Below are 21,367 nucleotides of genomic sequence, written 5' to 3' on the forward strand. Positions count from 1 at the left end.
CTGGTATAACCGAACTTTTCATGCAGTGCGTTACCATATATATTACATTTGCAGTCATGTTCTGCTGTTTCTGTTGTTATGTCTGTTGACCGCAGTTTCATATACACCCAAGTGACTGTTTCGTTCGCCACTATTAAAGGGATCGTTTTTATTTTATTTTTTTCGGTGGATTCGAATTATCGCGGCCCTTCATCGTTGTCCTATCCCACACTTTCATCGATACTTTAATTACCATAGATTTGACAATAGTACCCATTTGTTGTTGTTACATATGTTGTCATGTTTTGATACGTATATTGATGTCATGTCTCATGCATCTGATACATATGTTACCAACAGAGACAGAACGGTTAGCCTCAAAATGCGCGATTTGTTCTTCGCAGTGGTTAAATCGATTGGCCGATCAACGTCCTTTCTCCCGTATCTGATTCCCAATGGTTGTTAACGACAAGAAGCTCGCCTATGGCAAGAGATTGCAGGACTTGGTCCGTAATTACCCCCAAATTTTGGTGGTAGAGGCCGATCATGTCGGCTCTCGGCAATTCGCCAACATCCGGTTTGCCCTCAGAGGCAAGGCTACGATTGTGATGGGAAAGAACACCATGATTCGTACGGTTCTCCGTCAAATGCTGGATGAGATTCCTGAGGTGCAGGGGCTCATCGACCTTATGAAGCTCAATGTCGGTCTTGTGTTCTGCCATACCTCTCTCAATGATGTCAAGGACATCATCATGGAGCACAAGGTACCTGCGCCCGCTCGTCAGGGCGTGTTCGCTCCCTGCTCTGTGAGCATCCCTGAAGGTCCCACTGGGCTGGACCCGTCCCAGACCAACTTCTTCCAGGCTCTCGGAATCGCCACAAAAATTCTGAAGTCCCAGATCGAGCTGCTCAACACCATTCAGTTCATCAAGGAAGGTGAGAAGGTTACTGCCTCGCAGGCAGTTCTGCTTCAGAAGCTGAACATTCGACCCTTCAGCTACGGACTCCAGGTCCGAACAGTCTACGACCAAGGACAGACATACTCCGCCAAGGTTCTTGACCTTACGGATGACGATGTCGTCGGCAAGTTCATGACTGGCGTAACGAAGGTTGCGGCGTTCTCACGCGCTATTGGTCATCCCACCAAGGCCTCTGTGCCCCATAGCCTCATCGAAGCATTCAAGATGATGGCCGCTTTGTGTCTGGACATTGACTACTGCTTCCCGGAGATGCAGAAGTTGAAGGAGTTCGTTGAGAACCCCGATGCATTCGCGGTTGCTGGACCTGCCACCACCGCAGCTGCGGCCGTTGTCGAAGAGGAGCCCGAAGAAGAGGAAGAGTCTGATGATGACATGGGATTCTCTCTGTTCGATTAGTGCGTTGCAATCTGGGAACGATACCCACAGAACCACAGAAAATAACCAAAACTTATGTTGATTGAGGACGTGGACGATGACAGACCTGATGCCTGTTTCTCCGTCGTGTTCCGCGACTGCCGTCAGATATCGTTGTACGAAAACCGAAGGGTGGCGCAGGGGTTTGAAGGCTGGGCTACCGTTCTGTGCACTCACTCTGCACATTACGGTCGCTGGTATTGGGAAGTAGACGTCATTGAAGCGCCCGATGATACCGCTCTAAGGGTCGGTGCTGGAATTAGGTACTGCAGGTACGACATGCCTCTGGGGTACAATGACTTCAGTGGGTTGTTCCAAGATTGCACACAGGCTATGCGCTACAGTCACACAAGGTATTCCACAAGGCCAAGCATCAAGACGTAGGGGCGGAGCTGGTGCCAGGGACGACCGTCGGCGTATTTTTGCAACTGCCCTGCCCCGATTTCATCGAGAAGGACCCCTCTTTGGACTTAGCTCGAGCCCCATTCGCAGCGAACGGCACCGTCGGGGATCCGGATAAACCGCCCAAAGCCGTGCGTCATAGCCAGCCGTCACGACTGGACTTCTCGGTCAATGGTGTGCTTTGCGCCGCAGTGGAGGGGTTGACTCAGGGAACATATCACCCTGGCGTCTCGCTTTTCGGAAAAGCGAAGGTGTTGCTGAGGACAGAGCCCCCGTTCAAATTCGGTTTGGGGGTGGACGCGTTTCAACCTGTATGCGCGATGCGTCAAGGCATCTGCTAAGGATACTAAAGATTATTATGTCGTTGTTATACTGGGCAGCAGCGATGCTGGCTCGAGCGCAATCGACGGATCAACTGTGCCAAGCTGTAGCAGAAGCCAAAAAAGCGCTGGGAGTTTCCAGTTGCAAGATTCAAAAGTGATGGAACTTTCTCTCAGGTGTTTCGGAACACCAACTCGATATCTGGAGTGTTCACGTGATAGAACTGAATTGTGCGTCGTGAGGTCTTAACGCTGCAGGGGGCAGCGGCGGGGGGAAAGGACACCATTGTCAGCAGAGGCAGGACCGTCATGCCGATTTTTAAAAGTCTCAAGCGTTGTTGGGGCCCAAGGAGAACTCCTGCGAACTAGCAGCCTGTGTGCGAGGGCTGAGAAAGGGATCTCCAGACATTCCATAAGGGGAGAATCTCCACTTTGGTGACGATTCTAAGGGGCGGCTTCTGCGGGAACAACGTCTGCGCAGTAATACGAGAATCGCAGACGACATCAGGATAGCTGGTACGAGAATAAGTAGAGTAGAGGAAGCGGATATTGGGACTTCCACTTGTCTGGATTCTCTCAGAAACTCCCACAGATCTCTCGATGAGCCGTCAGAGAATCTAACCCGACCTTCGCCTAACCTCAAACAGGGACCCATAAAAGTTGACAATCTGCATAATGGCCAAATCACGCAAGAAAGTCAAGACGTTTGATTGGCGAAGCACCCCTACAGGTCGTTTCTTGCTGAAGGTGGCGTACGTCGGCAGTCAGCATTACGGATTTGCGTGGCAACCAGCACCAGCAAATTCAGTGCCGTTGCCAACTGTTGAACGTGACATATTCAGCGCACTTCTGGAGCTTCAGCTGATCGAAGGCAGAGGCGAGTGCAACTACTCCCGCTGTGGTCGAACAGACAAAGGGGTCCACGCTGCTGGCAACTATATCGCCCTGGACCTCAGGCTGCGGACCAACGACGAAGAGTATGATTATGTCAAGATGCTGAACGCGAAACTCCCGCGCTGCGTACGTATTTTGAGCGCTGTGCCAGTACCAGGATACTTTGACGCACGGTTCTCGTGTTTGTTCAGAGTGTACAAGTACTTTTTCGTACCCGCGGGAATGGATCTGGCTAGGATGCGCTTGGCTGCAGCGTTCTTTATCGGCGAGCACGATTTTCGAAACTTCTGTAAAATGGACGTGGAGCAAGTCAGACACTTTCGAAGACGGGTAATTTCCATCACGGTCGAGGAGGAAGGGACTACGGCAGTTGTCACCATCACGGGTCTTAGCTACTTATGGCATCAGATCAGATGCATGATGTCGGTGCTGTTCATGGTTGGACGTGGCGACGAGGAACCCTCAGTGATCGGACAGCTTTTAGACGTGGAGAGGATGCCACAGAAGCCAGTCTACGAAATGGCAGATGAGTCGGGATTAGTTCTTTGGAACTGCTTCTTTGAAGGAATAATCGAGAAGGAGAACACTGAAAAATGGTCCCGTGTCTACGCGGAAATGTATCGAACCGGAATCCGTGATGCTGCCGTCCTCCGGTGCCTCTCTCTGCGGTCAGAGGATGCGCTAGCGGAGCCGGAAACGGATGTGCCACGCCACCGGCAACTCCTGTCACGGCCTGTGGGACCCTCTCTCGAAACGCGGATCCAATCCCTGGCGAAAAGAAAAACGCGGCAGATGTTAGATTGAATTTTTTGCAAAGCTACAGAATCAGGCTATGAACGAAAACATTCGCGTTGGTGATGTCCAGCACAGGAGCGGTTGTCGCCTGTTGGTTGAACACAAGTGCTTGGCGAGGCTTGATACTGACAGTCAGCAGCGACTCGCGTACATCGTCAACCTTAGCTGTGACGACGGGGTTAGTGTCCGAACCTCGACCACCAAATCGGTACTCCTCCGAATCAATCACACAATGGTAGGTGGTCAATGCTGGAGTATTCTCCAACCTGAGGCTAACCTCGCGCTCTTCGCTGGGATGGAAGTTCATGGCGACGACCGACTCGCCCTTCTGGAAGGCCAACGTCTTCCACTCGTCAGAGATATGCTGGTGCTTCTGGCAGCGGGTCGCATTGGAAAGTCCTATCTCGCGCGCTACATGCATGCAGGCAGCGTCGAAGAAATCCAAGTGCTTAAACTTTAGGTCCTCATCGTCAGCCAAATCCCACCTGCGTCGGGCGTAGTACAGGCTGAAGTTGTTTCCAGGACGGGGAAGGTCGATTTGGTCAGGATGACCGAATTCGCATCCCATGAAGTTCATGTAGCCTCCCTCAGACACCGCTACCGTCAGAACCTTCAGAAGCTTGATCAATGCAACGCCACTGCGTAGTCAAACTCCCTTTACCTCACCGAGCCACCTCTTCGTTATCGTCGAAGACTGTCATGTGGTCATGCATGTAATGCTCCATGAGTCGACTAGACAGTGAGGACTCATCGTGCTTCGCGCTTAAAGCTGCTACACCGTAGGGGGCATCAGCCCGGTTAAGCAGCTCATTGTAGACGTCTCGTGTCTGACGAGCGATGGTATCCCAGGAAAAGGTGTCAGCCTTGGCCCTTCCTCTCTCACCCATCCACTTCGCATGGTCGAAATTCTTCAAGAGCTCGCAGCAGCCCCAGCTGACCGATGAAGGATTGGGCTCCACGAGATAACCGTCCTCATGCGGAGTAACAAAATCTCTTGGCCCTCCAGATGTTGTAGCGATAACTGGCTTGTACGACGCCCAAGCTTCGAGAACTACGATTCCAAAAGGTTCATTGCGACTCGGAACCACAACAGCGTCACACACCTTGAAGAGGTTTCGGAGCTCATTCCCTCCCTTGCTGCCCAAGAACCTTACGGCTCCCGCCACACCCAACTCGGCCACCCGCTGCACCAGCTCCGACTTCATGTACCCATCTCCAACGATAACAAACTTCGCATCGCCGCGGAATTTTAGGATGTGTGGGATGGCTTCGATGAGGATATCTGGGCCCTTCTGTGTTGCCAATCTGCCCACGAACAAGAACATCGGTTCTAGGGCACCAACCCCGATAGTCGCCTTGATCGGGGCCCCATCAACGAAGCCATCAAAATTGTGAGCCTCAATTCCATTGTAGATGACCCGTATCTTTTCTGAGGGAGAAGAATAGAACTGCTTCACCTCGTCAGCCAGAACGCCAGAGACGCAGATCGTCATGTCGGACGTGCTGCACCCCCGACGCTCGATGTCGCGGATACGAGCACTTTGACCACCATAAGTATTATTTCCACAACGGCCAAATTCCGTTGAGTGCATGGTCAATATGGACTTTCTACCAGCAGGCACGCTGCTGTTCAGACATTGCGCAGCCAGCCAGTCATGAGCATGGCAGACTGCAAAATGGTCGTTCATGAACTCCTCAGACTCGAACATGTGTCCAGTGAGAGAACGACACATGTTCGTCACCTCTAGTACAAAGTCTGGCGTCAGGTCGAACGGGCACTCGTGGTAGTGCACACCAAAGTGGACGTGATGGGCAGCAACCTCAGTAGTAGCGCGGGTATACACATGGACCTCATGACCTAACCGTGCTAGACCAGCTGCGAGCTCCGTTACATGAGGCGCAACGCCACCAACAGCATGAGTGTGCAGGGACTCCCACGAGAAAAAGGCCACCTTCAACGGTCGTTTGGCCCGGAGAAGCTGGTCCCAGCCCTCCAGTTGGTTGATATTGGAAGGTCCTGAGACCGCGGAGAGCTGGTCGACGAGGGTTGTCACAGAGAACTGCTCATCTCGACTGGCGCCCAGAAAGTTGCGAATGGCAGCAGCGCAGCGACCGCTGACAACGCCGTCAAAGCCCACACCGCCCTTCGACGTAGGTGTTGTGCAGAGAACACTGCAGCTTTCATCGTGGCCGTAAGCAGCTAGGCCTAACTCGTGCGTCAAATCAGTGGCCAGCTGGAGCAGTTGGACCGCCTGATTATCCAGCTGGTCCTGAAGCTGCGAGGAGTCCCCACCGAAGTTGAATCCGATGTAGTGATGACTGTAAAGCATGGACTGGACAGCTTCGAACCGGAATCCATCTATGTTAAGGGAACGTGCCATAGCGTCGAGCTGTGCCAGGAGATATAGCCGCACCTCAGGGCTCTCGTAGTTGTAGATTTTAGCGTCCCATGCGGCGTGATGTCCTGCTGTACCGGTTCGGAAGTAGCCAGAATCCGCACCAGACAGACCTTCCGAATCCGGGGAGTGGTGACTCAGGATGACGGAAATATACACTGTTACATCCATCCTATGAGCCGCGTCTACCAATTCTCGCAAATCGTCAGCCGATCCAAACGTTGAGCAGTGCGAGTACGGCGACGTGACATGCCATCCGAAGCTCGAGTAGACATTGTGCTCCTGAATACCCATAAGAACGATACCGTTGTACCCATTACGCTTTACGCGAGGCAGGACATGCCTAGCGAAATCTTGGTACGTGCCAACTTGGCAGTTCCAGTGAGAAGCACCGATATGAGCTTCATAGAGATAAGGCTTCGTCGGAAGCTGGGGCTTTGCGTGCTTGAAGGAGAATGATGACGTAGTCGCGACGCAGTTGGTTATTTTGTTCTCATCTTGACGCCGAACAGTCCTCGAAGTAGGCAACAGTCGATCCTCAATACGCTCTCCAGATGTAACGATCAGCTTCACCTCTTGTCCTTCCTTTACGTGAGAGCCTAGATCAGCGAACCAATAGCCCATTCCTCCAAACACACCGGCCTCCTCCTTCGCTAACGGAATTCCCGGAGCCTGCCAGCCATTGAAGTCTCCTCGTATCGTGACGGCGTCAGCGTTGGGCAGCCATTCCCGAACAGTCCATTTCCCGTTCTTCTCAATCAGACCTAGTTGATTGCTGAGTCCGGCAAGTTCCTTTAGAGAGGTCTGCTTGAAGTGCTGTATTAGGGACTTCTTCGAGGCGATATAAGCCTCCAGAGCCTCCGCATACTCCACAGGGCAGACAGAAGTCTTTCGTGGCTTCGCCAGCTCAGCCTTCTCGTCTTTGACAGTCAAAGACGAGCGGTGGAAAGGGCGTAGGACGCTCCCAGCCCCCGACGCAGCAGTCAGTTGCGTCCTCCAGAGACGCCACTTATGACTCTTCTTGAACTCTGACAGAGTAGTTTCCTCCGCACATAAGTACTGGAGGATGAACTTGGCATCACCTTGTACACGGAAAGCTTGCAATGCAAATGTGTCAAGCAGCTGATCGAATAGCGACTGGGACTCATCAGTGACTACCTTCTCGACGCTCTCGACGTTCTGGCAGCTGACCTCCTCAGAGAACATGACTTCAAACTTGGCAGGGTCACCCACGGTGACGAACTTCCGCAGACGCAAAACCTTTGGTGGAGACTGATACTGCGCGATCACCCGAGAAGCAGCTTCGGCCAGTGGTGTTGCTGACAGAGCTCTCATAGTCTGTGTGAGAGGGGACTCATCGGTAGCCTTAGGACTTGAGGCGGCCGTGGAAGTTTCTTCCAAGGCGGTGCTCTTCACCCAAACTTGATGAAGCTCGTCCTGGCAGGAGTGAAAATACTCCAAAACAACTCCAGATGGGCACTCGCCCAAGGTCAATCGCGCTGTTTGTTTCACTTCCAGTTGTACAGTATCCACGGCTTGTACTCTGATGCTGTGGAGGAGCATAGAACTTGAAGAGGCTCTAGTGACATGTTTCTCTCGTCCCTGCTCTCCAGCAGACACAGGCACAGGCAGAAGGTCCATAGTTAAGTTATATGGTTAAATGTGGCCTGTTATCTGCCTGTTGTGGGGTCATTGGCGCGAAAAACCGCGAGATCTTGCACAAAATGACAACATAATGAATGCCAACATAAAATGTTGTGCATCAGCGCTTTGATTTGAAAGAATATTAAACCAAATTTAGATTGAAACAGTTCTTACAATAAAAAAATGAGAACGAGACAGCATAAATGTGGAAGTGTATTGGGTCTGAAATAGCCAGATTAAGCTATGGATGACACTCACAGCATTTCCACGTACATATCAGAGTTTGGCCAGCGCTGGGAAGGTGTCAAGCTCATTCAGCTCTCAGACGACGCCGAGGGCTCTGTAAGCGACGTCGTCGGCACATGCACCGATAATGCCGAACATTTGCTGTGGATGGGCGCCATACACGCGACATCCTTATCGGCTGAGGACTATGACGCTACGAGACCTGGCAAGAAATGGACGCGGCTGTTGAATGACAGGCCATTGGATGGGCTGACCCGCATTAGAGTGCACACGACCCCGAAGATGTTCGCGGCGTGTGACGAGCCGCAAGTTTGGAACGTCCAAGATGTAGCGATGGGCATAGTCGCTGTTGATAAGCCTCCCGGCGTCCCTTGTGGCCCACACGTCTCGAACATACAGCACTGCTTGCACAAGCTGTTAGAACGAGCAGAGGGGAGGCAGCTGTTTTCGCTCCATCGTCTGGACACCTGGACGTCTGGTTGTGTCTTTTTGGGCACTGAATCACGCTGCGGAGCCGCGTTTCAGCGGTGGAGCGGCAGGCTCCAGAAGGTGTATCTTTGTCTGGTAGATGTAGATGCAAGCAACGCCGAGCGTCTGGAGCGTCTGGAGCGCGAGTCCTCCACCATGGAAGTCAGTCTCCACTCCCGAATCAGTCAACTAAGCGTGCTAAACCGTGAATCCCCCCGCTTGATTGCCCATGACGACCATGATGACCTTGCAAAAGCCAGCGGTGTTAGACCAGGGGGTTGGAAGGCTTGCACTACAATTATTATTGGAGTTCGCAGACTGGGACATTACAGAGCAGAGTTGAGCATCCGACTCGTTACTGGCCGCTCACACCAGATACGGGCGGAGATGGCAAGCCTCGGCCTTCCGCTCGTGAACGACACGCTCTACGGACCAATGAGAGGCGTGATCGTCAACGAAGCCACGTTTCGGTGTGAAGAGAAGAGGAGATCGCTAGCCGAGTCGATGGCTGCATGCTTTGACTCAGACACTCCACTGGGTCTCCACTGCAAGCAGATTTCGTTGGCGGCTGCTGAGATTCCAGAAACGGTTCGTTCTAAAATTGGGCGAAAGCAGAAAAAATTCGAGGATACAGCTGCATGGCGGAAAGAGATAGATGACGCCTGTTTCTCAATATCTGTGGACGATCCATGGTGGGCAAGTGGGCAATTGAGTAATTCTGCCGGAGATTAATTAGAAGCAATGCCCCGCTACGACATAAAGCCATCATCAAGAAGTGGAACTGCACCTCAGAAGAGTCCGGCGCCAAAAAAAAGAAGGTACCGACCAGGTACGAAGGCCCTTCGAGAGATTCGCCAATACCAGAACACCACTGACCTCCTGATTCCGAGACTCCCCTTCGCTAGGGTTGTAAGGGAGATCACAGCAGTTTACTGGAAGCATGATGAACCCTTCAGGTACAACGTAGAGGCGCTGCTCGCCCTTCAAACTGCAGCGGAAGCCTACCTAGTAAGCCTGTTCGAAGATGGGATGCTGTGTGCTATCCACGCCAAGCGTGTTACCCTGCAACCGAAGGATATTCGGCTGGCCAGACGAATTCGAGGTAGAGACTTTTAACACATGTACTTGCTCAAAAAAAATAAAATACATTATCAATGACGAGAGCTCCTGTGGAGATCCGTGTGTTTGATTTAAGCAATGGGGCGTGTCGGACGTGGTCACCTATCGTGTTGGGTCGTCGTTTGAACGGCATTTGGCACACAGGTGTTATGATTTATGGCTATGAGTACTTCTTTGGAGGTGGAATTATCAAGATGAGACCTAAGGCTGTGGACGAGACCTACGACATGTCACTCTACACCGTACACTTTCTGGGGTTCACGGATATCTCGAAATCTGAACTTGAGAAGTACCTTATTAGCATTGACAAGCTTTTTCAATCCGACAGCTACGATCTCACCACCTGGAACTGCAATCACTTCGCTGACCACATCTGTAAGTACCTACTCGGCAAAGGGATTCCCGACTATATTCTGGACCTTCCGAAAGAAGTTGAGAAATCGCTGATGGGCAAGCTTATATTGGCAATCATCAAATCCCAAATGGACGCGCCGCCTGTGTCTGTGGATGATAAAGACCACCCCAAGTACCGGATCAAGGCTAAAGAGGAAGAGCAGATTAGGCGTTTGAGGCGGAAGTCGTGTCCTGGCGACATGAGTCCTAAGAAACCAACTCGAGTACGCGTTCGACGCGCGTCAGACGACTCTCCTAACTGTGGTGGTCGCCGAGAGGACCCCTTCGTGGTGTTCAGGCCTACAGCCCACAAAGCGAGTTTAGATGTGGAGGTACTTGACGAGGCTAAGACGCTGGGCCCTAGTCCTTTAGCTGATGCGGTGGTCAGCTCTGTGCCTGAAAACAAGCCCAGGCGGCACCGTCGACGGTCTGCTAAGGCTTAGAAGATATTTTAATGTAGTTAGCCAATCCGAATCTTTAAAGGCCGACTGGTCTTTAAAGGCCAATCCGAATCTTTAAAGACGCTGGACCCCACAGCTATCTGCTTACTGTGAACGAAATTCCCTTAATCAATGAGAGTCATTAACGCGTTCCTCTACATTAATGTCTTGGGTCGTTTAAGCAACAGCGACAGCAAGAGCAAGTTGGTGCCAATTCAGGATTCTGTTGCCTTTAAGTGCACGTGCAAGGACGGATCAAAGAGCTGCTGCGACGACTTAAAAATTTTGACAAAGAATTTGCCTGGAGAGGTGAAGATCCAGATGGAGAATTAATTTTTATTTCATTTTGACAAACTAAACTAAACGTGGAGAACCTGGAGATCCATTTCGACCTCACAATCCAAAACTGACTTTTCATAGTCCATAGCTGACCCTTGAAAACCGGTACTGGAAGTAATTTGTCCGTAAAGGATTAAAAAAGGCGGCCACTTCGATCTCCTCAGAGCAAGTCAGCTTCGGAGGGGTCCGCCGCGGTGCTGGACATTGCCACAGGTCACACGGTCCAGAAGCGTCGATACCTCGCGGTTTAGAAGCGTCTACTGCCTGGGTAATCTCTTCAAGCTTAGTGCGGAAGTCGAGCAGCATGTGTGCGTGTGCAAAGCGAAAGTGTAGCCCATGTCGTCGATAACTGAGTTGTGTGATCTCTATGCTGAGGCGATTCGGAAACTCATCGAAAGTATCGGACTATGCCACCAAAGCGGCTATCTGGGTTCCGCCTTTTCAACCCGGCTATTCGGCCGCCCAGAACACGACAGACTAGCCATGATCGGCCTGAACTACGTAAAGAACACCATCATGGACGCGTTGATGAAAAGCGTACTGCCTCTGAGTCTGCCGTTCACCTGCCAAACACCCGACATCATGTTCCATGCAGCTGCGTTGATGGCGGACGATGTCTGTCTTGGGCATGTCTACCTCTCACTGCGCCTTTTCGAGTTGGTTGAGGGGTACACCTCCGCGTTGGCACCAGCGGAGGAGGCCGCGGTAGTTAAAGCGGCAGTGGGCGAGCTGGCACTGCACCTCGACAGTGCAAGCGATTCCCAGCGAAACCAAACCTTGGAACTGACGCTCTCGATGTTGATAGCCTACATCCTGGAGTCTGGCCGCGATAGGCTAACATACGTCAAGGAAGTGGTGTTCCCAGAGTTTCAAGGGCCTACAGCGGCGACGGTACCGAGGATGGAGGCCTCGAGGACTCACGTAGCAGCGTCTGCCACTCATCGAGGCGACGGTCTGTTAGAGCAATTGCTGATGCGAGGCAGCGTTGTATCCACGTTGCAGCGCCTGCGATTGATGGCTAGCACGAGGAGATGTGAGGCCATCTCGGTATCCGTGTGTCGAACGGCACCGCATATGTCCATCCTGAGGCAGCTGCATCTCACCAGAACGTTGGAATTGCTTGCAACTTCCTCTTCCAAGAGGTCTGGCTTCGGTAGAGACTGCTCCGAAGCTCTGATCGCGGCCATTGAAGGCCTGGTTAACGCCTCAACCACCCGCTGGCACTTTGAGAACGACCAACAGCTGCAGGCCCTCCACGCATGCGGCTTACCCCACAGCATGGAGGCGCAGCTGACACAACTCATGACTGATCGAGCCCGCCCTGTGGAGGAATTCTGGGACGTGACCTCGTCCATGTTCTCCTCGGTGCTCTCCGCGCCGTTGTGGCTGCAATCATACGGCAAGAATGCCCACGTCCACTCCGATCTTCGCATGGCCATCGCTGATGACAGCCGAGGTGAGGCCTCTGGGGGTATTTTGGTCCCACCATACTATCGAGTGTCTGTCAATGACAACGATCACAAGGCTGCAGTGAGGCAGTTCAGAGAAGGCTCAACTCTACTTCCTGTCTCCGTTCGCGTGGATCTCGCTAATCTAACAGCAGCTGGCACTCTAGGATGACATCACAAGGGATTGGTCTTACTTCTTACTCTTGAAACATGCGATATCGTTCGTTTTCGTATCTGCTTCTGTTATTTCCGCAACGCTCACTGATTTTTGAACTTCCAATGCCACAGCGCCGCTGTAGTTACGACGCTGCCGATGAGAAGGCCTGCCACGACCCCAGCAGATATCCAGGTTGAGGGCTCTGCAATAAGGCCAGTGATCTGCTTCAGAACCCCGCCTGAAACCTCCGTGATGACAAAAGGTGCGCGTGGGATGCATAGCAGCGTAACGGGTGTCCAAGCGCCGTTTTTGCAGGTAGCCTGCTCACATGACCCCCTCCCCACAGGCAGGACCATTCCCTTGGCACAGCAGACGGGCACGGTAGCCCACGCGGAAGCCAACAACCGAATATCCCCCACTGTGTAGGCCGTGGTCAGAGTGACGTTGTCTTTGGCCAGCACGGCGCGCACTGATGGAGCGATTGATACTGTCAGCTGCGTCGCGGAAAGCTTTGGTCAGCTCACATCGAAGTCGTCGCATAGAGTTACGCACTGCAGACGCGGAAGGTCCCATACGCCATCTCTACAACGCAAAATCTCGTTGACCATCAAAGACGTGTATCCTTCTCCACATTTAACCTGAACAGCGAAGTCATTCGTGGATACCGCTACCATCCCTGAACCTGGTTCGAATGGAGGACACGGCCGTCGACACACGACGGCGGGAACAGACACCCAACGGCCTGCCGTACAGGAGACGGCCCCCCGCGCAGCGCCTTCTGAGATCGCTTCAGGTGCGCAGGAGATCATGCCAGTAGGGTCTATTAGGTAATTGGACTCTGGGAAATACGTTGACAGCCGCTGGGGATCACACTCGGCTGACAGCTTTAGCATGACGCCTTCAACGGGAATGTCCACGGCAGTTCCCACGGACGCCGCCAAGAACGCCTCCAGTCGTGGAAGGTCAATGTCCTCGGGCCGAAGGTCCACGTTCAATTCCACATCTCGAAATGTCTGCCTATCGACGACTGCGAGGACGTCTCCATCCACCAGCCGGAAGTAAGCAACCAGCCCTCTGGTGGTCTCACCAAGCGACCCCGATGTGGACACCGGAACCAGAACTGTCCGAGTTGAAGCGCGGCAGTCAGACAACCAGGTTCGCTCGCACAGTCCATCGACTTGACTAGGGGACCAGTTGAGCTGGGCGTCACCAATGTACAATGGATGTTCAGAGTCTGCCAGCTTCAGCAGACGAAGCATCTCGAGAAGGTAAACTTGACAGCACCCCTGCAGTCGGTTATCCATTGCCAAAGCACACTCCTTGGAGCAGGAGAAGGCCTCTTCAAACGGGTCGCAGGTGGCTAGCACCAGTCCTTTAAGGTTTGCGAAGGTCGACGGGACAATGTTTGCAGCTAAGCAATCCCGATCGTCCCAGTGGCATTCGGCGTTGAAGCACCCAAGATCGCAGAATCCGTCCCCTTTGAAGTCGCCGTCGCAAGTCTGGGAACACGGACTCGCGGGATCCCCGGTCTCGAACTCCAGAACTCCATTAGCACTCCGCAGGAAATCTCCACAAAAGTATCCACTGGTGTTCTGGAGGCACAATACTCGAGCAGCAGCACGTAAAGTTACTCCTTGCACCACATGAAGCGGGTAGCGTAGTAGTCTACCATAATACTCCATGGCCGCACCGAAAGCACCCGTCACCGCCTTGTAGCATTTGTCCTCACAGGAGACCTCTACCAGGTCCCTATTTAGATTCGGCAGCTGGTTTTGCAGCAGCAGCATTGAACTCTGGCAGGTCGTACAGCCGTTGAGGTTCGTCTGGGTCCGGAGGGACACCAACTCAGATTCGCACTCAGCATGACAGCTGGCGTCGAGAATTTCGTCGGCATCTCGGCCCAGTACCGCGCTGGCGGGCCCAACGTCTGCAGTTCCCTCGCCAATGAAGGCCACGTTCAGTTGAGCGCGGGAGAATTCATAACGTAAGCGGTGGCGGGTGCATGAGTTCGCTCCGCAGTGGGAGGCCAGCATAGCCTTATCCACGGATATGAGCTCCAACGTATCCACAGGAATCGATTCCGTGAGGAACGAAGGCATGCAGTAGTCGCCAACCGCAGGTGAGTTGTCTATCAGGTCCCTGAAAGTGGCCGAGGCCAACACGTTCTCCATGTACACCAGCCCTCGCACGTCCGCTATGTGCGCCCAAATAGACGCTCCGGACTGGGAGCACCAGGCGGCCACCAACTCCAGGGCTGATGACTGGACATCGCACTCAGACCATCTATCTACCACCTCCACAGCTGCGCTGTAACAATCACTGTGGCACCAGCTATGGAAGGACGCCTGTTCCAAGGTGCCACGGTACAGGAACAGACCACACGGCGTATCGAGAAAGTCCAGTAAGGCCTGTCGTAAGCCGCAGCAGCTGTGCGGAGCATACGGATCCTCGCAAACGCCCTGCAGCCCCGAGGCGGCGGCAGTTGCGTGGGGCAGGAGCAAGAACCTTGTGTTAAAGGACCGGGTAACCAGCTTGTCTGGGTCGAATACGTCTCCAGTACGGAACTTGCCGACTGAGGGGTAGAACAGAGACTGGGGCTGCATGTAGTTCCCACCATGGTCCAAGGAATGCCATTCCTCAGCAGTTACGACGGCAGGAGTGATACTCAAGGACCACGCCACCTCTCCTGCATGAACCTTGCCCGACTGAAACAGGTCGGAAGCGCTTGGCGCCGAAATTTCCATAGACTCCTGGTGGAATACCAGAGCTGAGAGCCCAGACATCTGAGCCCGCATCAACCATTGACCAAACAAACGCGTACTGCTAGTTTGCAACTGGCGAGCTGCCGTGTCGTCTATAAATAGGTCCAGCTGGAAGCATCTTCCTGGAATCCACCGGAAGGAGGTTGGGCTCATCTCGTAGAACCTAGATCTGGCTGCCTCGCAGTCATCGCAAGTGACAGGGCAAACATCTGCAACGACCGCGCCAGGGGATATGGTGCTTGGCAGGGATACAGACTGCTGCTTCGCGATGACATCGAGCTGCTTGCTGCACCCCATCATTTTCAGAAGACCGCAGGTAACTCCCAGCTCTTGAAGCTGCTTCTGGTCCTCACAAACCCAGCGTTGAGACTGCATAGCGACGACGTCGCATGAACCGCCTCTCACGACTCGAGAGTTTTGAAGATCAGAGGTTACCACATCAGAAGTGAAGTCGAAAAAGTCCTGACCAAGCTGCGAAACCCCAGCTGCTCCGATAAAGTACAACGTTACAGCGTTGGTCTCTAACGTTGCCTCCTTGCATACGATCTGCGGCTCGGTCCACGAGCCGTCCCGGCAGGAAATGCTTTGGTTGACGTCTGGCGTCTCCAAAACAGCAGTGCCACGGCACGATAGGAGGCGTGTAGACCCATGTTGCAGACCTGTGCCATCAAGCCTAAAATGCGAGTGTAAAGGTTTCAAACCGGAAGGGTTACACGAGCTGCAAGGTCGGCAAGGACCCCCGCAATCCACATCCACCTCCTGCCCATTCACGAATCCGTCAACACACGTGGGCTGCTGGCAGGCTCCGCAATGTTCTAGACAAACAGCGCGCAGTTGCTTCTGGCCCACCACATCCAGCATGTTCAATGCCGCTTCGTCGGTGATGAAGCGAGCGAACTCCGCCATACGTGTTAAACAACCATGCGAACCCAGTACTGCCAGTTCCGAACACCCCACCCCGAAGCCAGCCACGAGGGGAGAGTCTCCGCAATCCTCCACGGCGGACCCCACCAAGCAGAGGCCGCAGGTGGCAGGACACAGGTCGCGAATTAAAGTGGAACCTGGGACTTCGGGACTGGCGAACACGTTGTCTAGGGAGTCCAAGGTTTTGTTGCAACAGTTAGAGCGTAAGAGGTTCAGGCACGACTCGCTTAACGAGGCGCTGGCTGCGGCGTCTCGGCACTCCAGCCCAGATGTGGCGGCTTCACACGCGTCACAGGACTTCCGACAAACCGACTTCACCTGGACATCCTGATCGAACCATGAAGGAAAAGGTCGCAAACTGAAGAAGTAGGCGTTCTTCAGTGGCGTGTCGCAGTGGTCATACAACAGAAGATCCTGACAACTGGTCTTCCAGTCCTCAGACACCATCGGTGAGTCCAGACACTCTCCAGCCTCTGGACAGAGGCCACAGCTCTGAACACACACGTTCTTGACGCGAGTTCCTTTAGGCACATGCTCTGGTACCGGAGAGCCAGAAGCTTCCGCCAGCTCCGCCAATAGGGTCTCACACGAGTAGGCTCTGGTGACCTCGACGCAGGAGGCCGTCTCCTCAAACTGCGCGTTGTTGATGCAGGGCTCTCCTGGGAGAAGAAGACCCAGTTCCTCACAGGAGCCACACGTAAGAGCACATGCGTGGAGGATCTTGTAGTCTCGGTAGGCTTTTGGAATCTCCTGATCGGAAGGCAGATCGGCCAAGTAGAGATCACACGTGTCAAAAAACATCTACATGACTAGTTTCGCGAGCTCTTACGTATAGCTGCTGGCAGGAGTACCCGCTGATATCCTGGATCAGAGGGGAGTCTTCGCAGAAGATGGGTAAGTCAGGCTGGTCGTCAGGTTTTGTAGTGGGCGATTCCACGTCAGCAGCGGTTAAAATTCTTCGGACACGTGGAGATAAGCACGCATTGCAGGTCAGGGGGCAGACGTCTAGAATCCGCAGAGTGGAGTACAAGTTAAGCGGAAGCTCCAAGCTCATTTCACTGAGCTGCCTCAAACAGGATGGGTCCTTTCCGACAACCGACGCGCAGGTGGTGCCGGCTAATAAAACGGCGGGATCATTGAAGCACGGATCGGCTGCGGTGTGCGGTTCGACCTCCCTCACAAGACAGTCGTCTCCATCGTCGTCGCAGGCCTCGTCCACACACTGCGCATCGCAGTAACCGTTGTCAACGAACCACTGGGCGCACCCAGGAGCACAGGAACGGCAGAGGCCGCAGGATTGTGGACATACATGCTTGACCTGTGAGTCTGGTTGTATGACGCAAACCTAACCTACTGGAGTTGAGGTAATCTGGTAGCTGGTTGCCGCTAGAGGCGAGACGGTAGTTGCATCCCACGGACTGCGCTAGCTGTGTGCAGGTGAACCCTGCTATGTCCGCAACTTCTGCTTGATCTTCGCAAGAAATCGGCGACAGGGTGTGGTTACGCCAAACGTAAGAAGGCACAGCATTGCCTTCTTGAGCTGCGTCTGCTGCTTCCTTCGTGAGGCACTGAATCTGAGGCACCTCTATTGGTAATCCATCTCTCGTCCAGGTGTCTAAGCACCACGGCTGGAATCCTGCAGTCTTTGGGCTCTTGCAGGTTCCACCCGACGCCGTCACGGAAATGTCCCCTGTTCGAAAGGTCCAACCCGCATCCTCGAATTCCACTACATTCAGAAATAGTTCGAAGCGGAGCAGGTTAGGCACGCGGGAGTACAAGCCGTCCAACTCATTGAGGCCTTGCACATGCAAATAGGGACACGAGTCCTCAGAGCACGTGAAAGCAGCGGTCGGCATCTGGGCCACCACTAGACTTCCTTTGGACTGGCACAGGACCGAAGTCTTCGACAGGAACGCCGATCCCTCGAAGACGTGAAACGGTTCACATGCCAGATCCGCGGAGCCACCAACGTTAAGAAACTTCACTGCCGGCGTTACAAGCACGTCCAGGCCCGACAAGTCGCAGTCTCCGCCGCAATCGCCCAGGTCATACTGGCAATTTTCCACGTTGCAGGCTGCCTCACACACCCCATTACCTGCATCCCGTAGCTGGCAGTCAGGGTCGCACTCAACGCAAGCTCCACAGGTCGTTGGACAAGCGTCTTTAACTCGGACCTCATCAGGAATCGAATCCGGAAAACTGAAGCCATTTCGCTTCGCCACCAGTGAGATTTTTTCATCGCAGCCGAAGTTCTTCAGCAGTGGGCATGTCGCCACGCCATCAGTGACCTCCTCTATGAGGCTGGAGTCTTCGCAGGGTCCCGGACACCTCTGGAGCCCGCAACCTCTGCGTTCCTTTGTCGGAGGACATACTTTTCCTCCAGGCTGAGCATCGCGTTCAACAGTTCGTGTTCGGTACTGAACCCCACCTCCACACTCAACAGGACAGGCATCCCACTCACTCCAGTCCGATACCACACAATCCTCGTCACGGACACCTGCTACGCAGGGCTGCAGGTTACAGCGTCTGCTCTCGAAAAGCGGCGGGCAGGCCTCTCCTCCGTTTATTGGGGTGACGGTCACCATCCGGCCTCTGACTTGGTCGCCACCGTTGCACTTCCGAGAGCACAGGCTCCACGGACTCCACTCAGAGACCCCGCATGCCAATTCGCAGTCCGACACCAGACACGCCCTGGTTTCGATCAGAGACGGAGGGCAGGGCCTACCTCGTTGAGGGGCGACCTTTACAGTCTTGGACCTCGATGTGCGGCCTGCCCCACAGGACACAGAACAGACGGACCAGTCGCCGAAACTACCACTCCATTGGCAGTCCACAGGACATTCACTTGCCTCCCCACAGATAGAGCTTTCCACTGACTCCTTCGTGCAGTTTCCGTCAACCCAAAGATCCCGAAATCTGTGTCGACTCGAGAATCCCGCGGCGCAGTCGTTCTCGCAGTCGGTCCACTCTGACCAATCAGACCACATACAGTCCTCACAAGGCTCCGGGTTACAAGGACGGGTCTCAACCAAGGGAGGGCAGGCCGCAGTGCCAGCGGTGATCTCTCGAGAGCGCGTCTGACTTCCGCCGCCGCACATAGCGTCGCACCGCGTCCACTCCGACCACTCAGTCGTCTCGCACGGAACCTCGCATTCAATTCCGATGCATTCAGATTCAAGGAGAGTGACTGCACATTCCGTTGACCCCGACACTACAGTCCTTTCGCGGTGCATGAAGCCCTGGCCACATGTCTCGCTGCAGGAACTCCAGCTGCCCCACTCAGAGAATTCACAAGCCAAAGGGCAGGGATTAGTGCGGCAGATGAGTTCTTCCATCTCTTCTCGGTCGCCAACCAACCTCTTACGAGTGGTAGTGCCTCCACCACATTCGACTGTACACGTAGACCATTGAGACCAGTCACTAGGAAGTTCAAAATCCGGAGCACAGGTACCGTTGGAGCAGGGAAGGCTTTCGGTCTGCACAAGTTCACAGGAAGGTGGACCCCGAAGAAGGGATTGATGCCTCACGGTCTGCGATTCACCGCAGTCAGCGCATTCAGACCAATCAGTGAAGTCAGAGAAGACGCATCCCTCTGACTCCTCACACTCCATGAAACAGTCCTCGATCTCCTCAAGCGGAAGGCATCCAGCACCAGCTCCCGCAGGCGGAGTCACCACGACTCTAGATCGGTGTTGAAAACCCCAGCCACAACTAGCAGGCCCAGCACACATGGACCATTCCTCCCATTCTCCGACAATGCAGTCCTGGGCACACACCCCCAGGAAGCATTGCGCAGTCAAATGGGTCTCACCGCAGGCGCGGCCCATGCCTTTTGGCTCCACTAGCACGGATCTTGTGCTGGATTACGCTGCCCCAGACCCTCACGCCTCCACTTCTCCCACCCCACAAGGGGGGCAGTCTGTGAATCCGGTCCAATCCGACAGCTGGCAGTGCACTCCGCATTCGAACTCGTTGCAGTCACGCTGCTGGAGAAACTCCAAAGCGAAGTCGCCAGTGCACTATATAGAGATGCTCCTACGCTCACATCCTCCATGTTGCCTTGCTTCAACGTCCTCTGACGGGACCGCTTGCCTCCACCGCAAGGCATGCTGCACTCCGACCACTCCGACCACGGAGATAAATTCCCTGAGCTACATGTGGCAGACAGAGCATCCACCCGACGCGAGACAATGAATTGGAGTCCCAGTACTCACTGTCCTCCAGAGCGTCGGTGCAAGGCTCCACGTTACACGCACGAATTTCGAAGAGTGCTCCGCAACCATCCCCACCATTCAACGGCACTGCTGTAATATCTCGGCTCCGCCACGTCTCTCCACCGCCGCACAGCGCGTCACAAGCTGACCAAGCCGACCACTCGGATAGCTGACAGTCGGTTCGGCAGCTCTGTTGAAGACACGGTCTGGTCTGTTCCAGCGAGAGGCACTCCTTCCCTTCGTGCATAGCAGCGGACACCACCTCTCGAACTCTAGACTGCTCCCCAAAGCCACAATCCGCTGAGCAAGCGGACCAATCCGAAAATGGTCCTGGCTGGCAGTCCGTGGGGCAGATTACATCCTTGTTACACCCAGTACGAGTCTCTGAGAGGGGCGGGCAGTCAGCACCACCCAAGCTCGGTTGCTGCACAACCACTCTTGTCCGAGTCTCAGATCCACCCAAGTCTCCAAGATCACACGGCAGGGAGCACTCTCCCCATTCTGACCATTGCCCTACCGTGCAGTCGGTGGCCCAGCAGTCACCCGCGTCGAACTGGCACGCAGGCACATTACATTCAGCCTCACACACCCCGTTCCCAATGAACCACAAGGCGCACTTCGGTGCACACAACTCGCAAAGCCCACAGGTGTCTGGACACGCATCCGCTACGCGTCTTTTAGAGAACTCCGCAGGCAGCCTGCTGATGTCCATCCCCCGGCTTTCAGCTAAATGTTTCAACACGACATCGCAGCCTGCTCCTACGAGGTTCATGGTTAGGAGGCGGCAGGAGTAGCCCATGTCAGCTACCATCTTGTTGTCCACACATGGGAGTCCGAGACCGCTAACGGGGATGTCCACTATGCCACCACCAGGCCTCCGTTCACGGTCCGCCAGGGCAAACCCAACAGCTAGCATCGCTGTCGTCACTTGCATTATTTAACGGCAACTGTCATAAGCTAGCACCTCCACCACGCTATGACGCGACAAGCAGACTTTACTACACCAGCACCACTGCTATCACTTGCTGAACAA

At 54.0% G+C, this 21,367-nt stretch overlaps 10 protein-coding genes across 15 annotated transcripts; 8 read left to right on the forward strand and 2 right to left on the reverse strand.

Moving 5' to 3' along the window:
* Positions 1-434: 434 nt before the first annotated feature.
* Positions 435-1,355, forward strand: KVP18_004832 (uncharacterized protein; the record flags this gene model as incomplete). Its single annotated transcript, XM_067957842.1, has 1 exon — positions 435-1,355. The coding sequence occupies one exon, from the start codon at positions 435-437 to the stop codon at positions 1,353-1,355; it is 921 nt and encodes a 306-aa protein (XP_067806262.1).
* Positions 1,356-1,409: 54 nt separating this feature from the next.
* Positions 1,410-2,116, forward strand: KVP18_004835 (uncharacterized protein; the record flags this gene model as incomplete). The annotated part of the gene is made up of 2 exons (XM_067957846.1): positions 1,410-1,677; positions 1,704-2,116. 2 exons carry the CDS (start codon positions 1,410-1,412, stop codon positions 2,114-2,116), a joined length of 681 nt encoding a protein of 226 aa, XP_067806266.1.
* Positions 2,117-2,770: 654 nt separating this feature from the next.
* Positions 2,771-3,793, forward strand: KVP18_004837 (uncharacterized protein; the record flags this gene model as incomplete). The annotated part of the gene is made up of 1 exon (XM_067957848.1): positions 2,771-3,793. One exon carries the CDS (start codon positions 2,771-2,773, stop codon positions 3,791-3,793), a length of 1,023 nt encoding a protein of 340 aa, XP_067806268.1.
* Positions 3,794-3,806: 13 nt separating this feature from the next.
* On the reverse strand, positions 3,807-7,821 carry KVP18_004829 (uncharacterized protein; the record flags this gene model as incomplete). Of its 3 annotated transcripts, XM_067957837.1 has the most annotated exons (2): positions 3,807-4,422; positions 4,451-7,821. In XM_067957837.1, the coding sequence occupies 2 exons, from the start codon at positions 7,819-7,821 to the stop codon at positions 3,807-3,809; spliced, it is 3,987 nt and encodes a 1,328-aa protein (XP_067806257.1). The 3 variants fall into 3 exon arrangements, with proteins under 3 accessions (XP_067806257.1, XP_067806258.1, XP_067806259.1); XM_067957838.1 differs by lacking the exon at positions 4,451-7,821 and having other exon boundaries at positions 3,807-4,361; XM_067957839.1 differs by lacking the exon at positions 3,807-4,422 and having other exon boundaries at positions 4,447-7,821.
* A 246-nt stretch (positions 7,822-8,067) lies between these two features.
* KVP18_004830 (uncharacterized protein) lies at positions 8,068-9,270 on the forward strand (the record flags this gene model as incomplete). The annotated part of the gene is made up of 1 exon (XM_067957840.1): positions 8,068-9,270. One exon carries the CDS (start codon positions 8,068-8,070, stop codon positions 9,268-9,270), a length of 1,203 nt encoding a protein of 400 aa, XP_067806260.1.
* A 9-nt stretch (positions 9,271-9,279) lies between these two features.
* Positions 9,280-9,654, forward strand: KVP18_004841 (uncharacterized protein; the record flags this gene model as incomplete). The annotated part of the gene is made up of 1 exon (XM_067957853.1): positions 9,280-9,654. One exon carries the CDS (start codon positions 9,280-9,282, stop codon positions 9,652-9,654), a length of 375 nt encoding a protein of 124 aa, XP_067806273.1.
* Positions 9,655-9,692: 38 nt separating this feature from the next.
* Positions 9,693-10,493, forward strand: KVP18_004824 (uncharacterized protein; the record flags this gene model as incomplete). The annotated part of the gene is made up of 1 exon (XM_067957826.1): positions 9,693-10,493. One exon carries the CDS (start codon positions 9,693-9,695, stop codon positions 10,491-10,493), a length of 801 nt encoding a protein of 266 aa, XP_067806246.1.
* Positions 10,494-10,622: 129 nt separating this feature from the next.
* On the forward strand, positions 10,623-10,823 carry KVP18_004838 (uncharacterized protein; the record flags this gene model as incomplete). The annotated part of the gene is made up of 1 exon (XM_067957849.1): positions 10,623-10,823. The coding sequence occupies one exon, from the start codon at positions 10,623-10,625 to the stop codon at positions 10,821-10,823; it is 201 nt and encodes a 66-aa protein (XP_067806269.1).
* A 342-nt stretch (positions 10,824-11,165) lies between these two features.
* KVP18_004843 (uncharacterized protein) lies at positions 11,166-12,449 on the forward strand (the record flags this gene model as incomplete). Its single annotated transcript, XM_067957855.1, has 1 exon — positions 11,166-12,449. One exon carries the CDS (start codon positions 11,166-11,168, stop codon positions 12,447-12,449), a length of 1,284 nt encoding a protein of 427 aa, XP_067806275.1.
* Positions 12,450-12,535: 86 nt separating this feature from the next.
* KVP18_004827 (uncharacterized protein) lies at positions 12,536-21,268 on the reverse strand (the record flags this gene model as incomplete). 4 transcript variants are annotated; one of them, XM_067957831.1, is made up of 7 exons in its annotated part: positions 12,536-12,928; positions 12,959-16,921; positions 16,950-17,446; positions 17,475-19,978; positions 20,006-20,139; positions 20,166-20,266; positions 20,335-21,268. In XM_067957831.1, the coding sequence occupies 7 exons, from the start codon at positions 21,266-21,268 to the stop codon at positions 12,536-12,538; spliced, it is 8,526 nt and encodes a 2,841-aa protein (XP_067806251.1). The 4 variants fall into 4 exon arrangements, with proteins under 4 accessions (XP_067806251.1, XP_067806253.1, XP_067806252.1 ...); XM_067957833.1 differs by lacking the exons at positions 12,536-12,928; positions 16,950-17,446; positions 17,475-19,978; ... (1 more) ...; positions 20,166-20,266; positions 20,335-21,268 and having other exon boundaries at positions 12,950-16,921; XM_067957832.1 differs by lacking the exons at positions 12,536-12,928; positions 12,959-16,921; positions 20,006-20,139; positions 20,166-20,266; positions 20,335-21,268 and having other exon boundaries at positions 17,365-19,947.
* Positions 21,269-21,367: the final 99 nt, after the last annotated feature.

Source organism: the organism of the source record quoted next (assembly GCF_019968955.1).
Source record: "MAG: Porospora cf. gigantea A chromosome Unknown PgA_NODE_78_length_45124_cov_344.35, whole genome shotgun sequence".
NCBI lineage: Eukaryota > Apicomplexa > Conoidasida > Eugregarinorida > Porosporidae > Porospora > Porospora cf. gigantea A.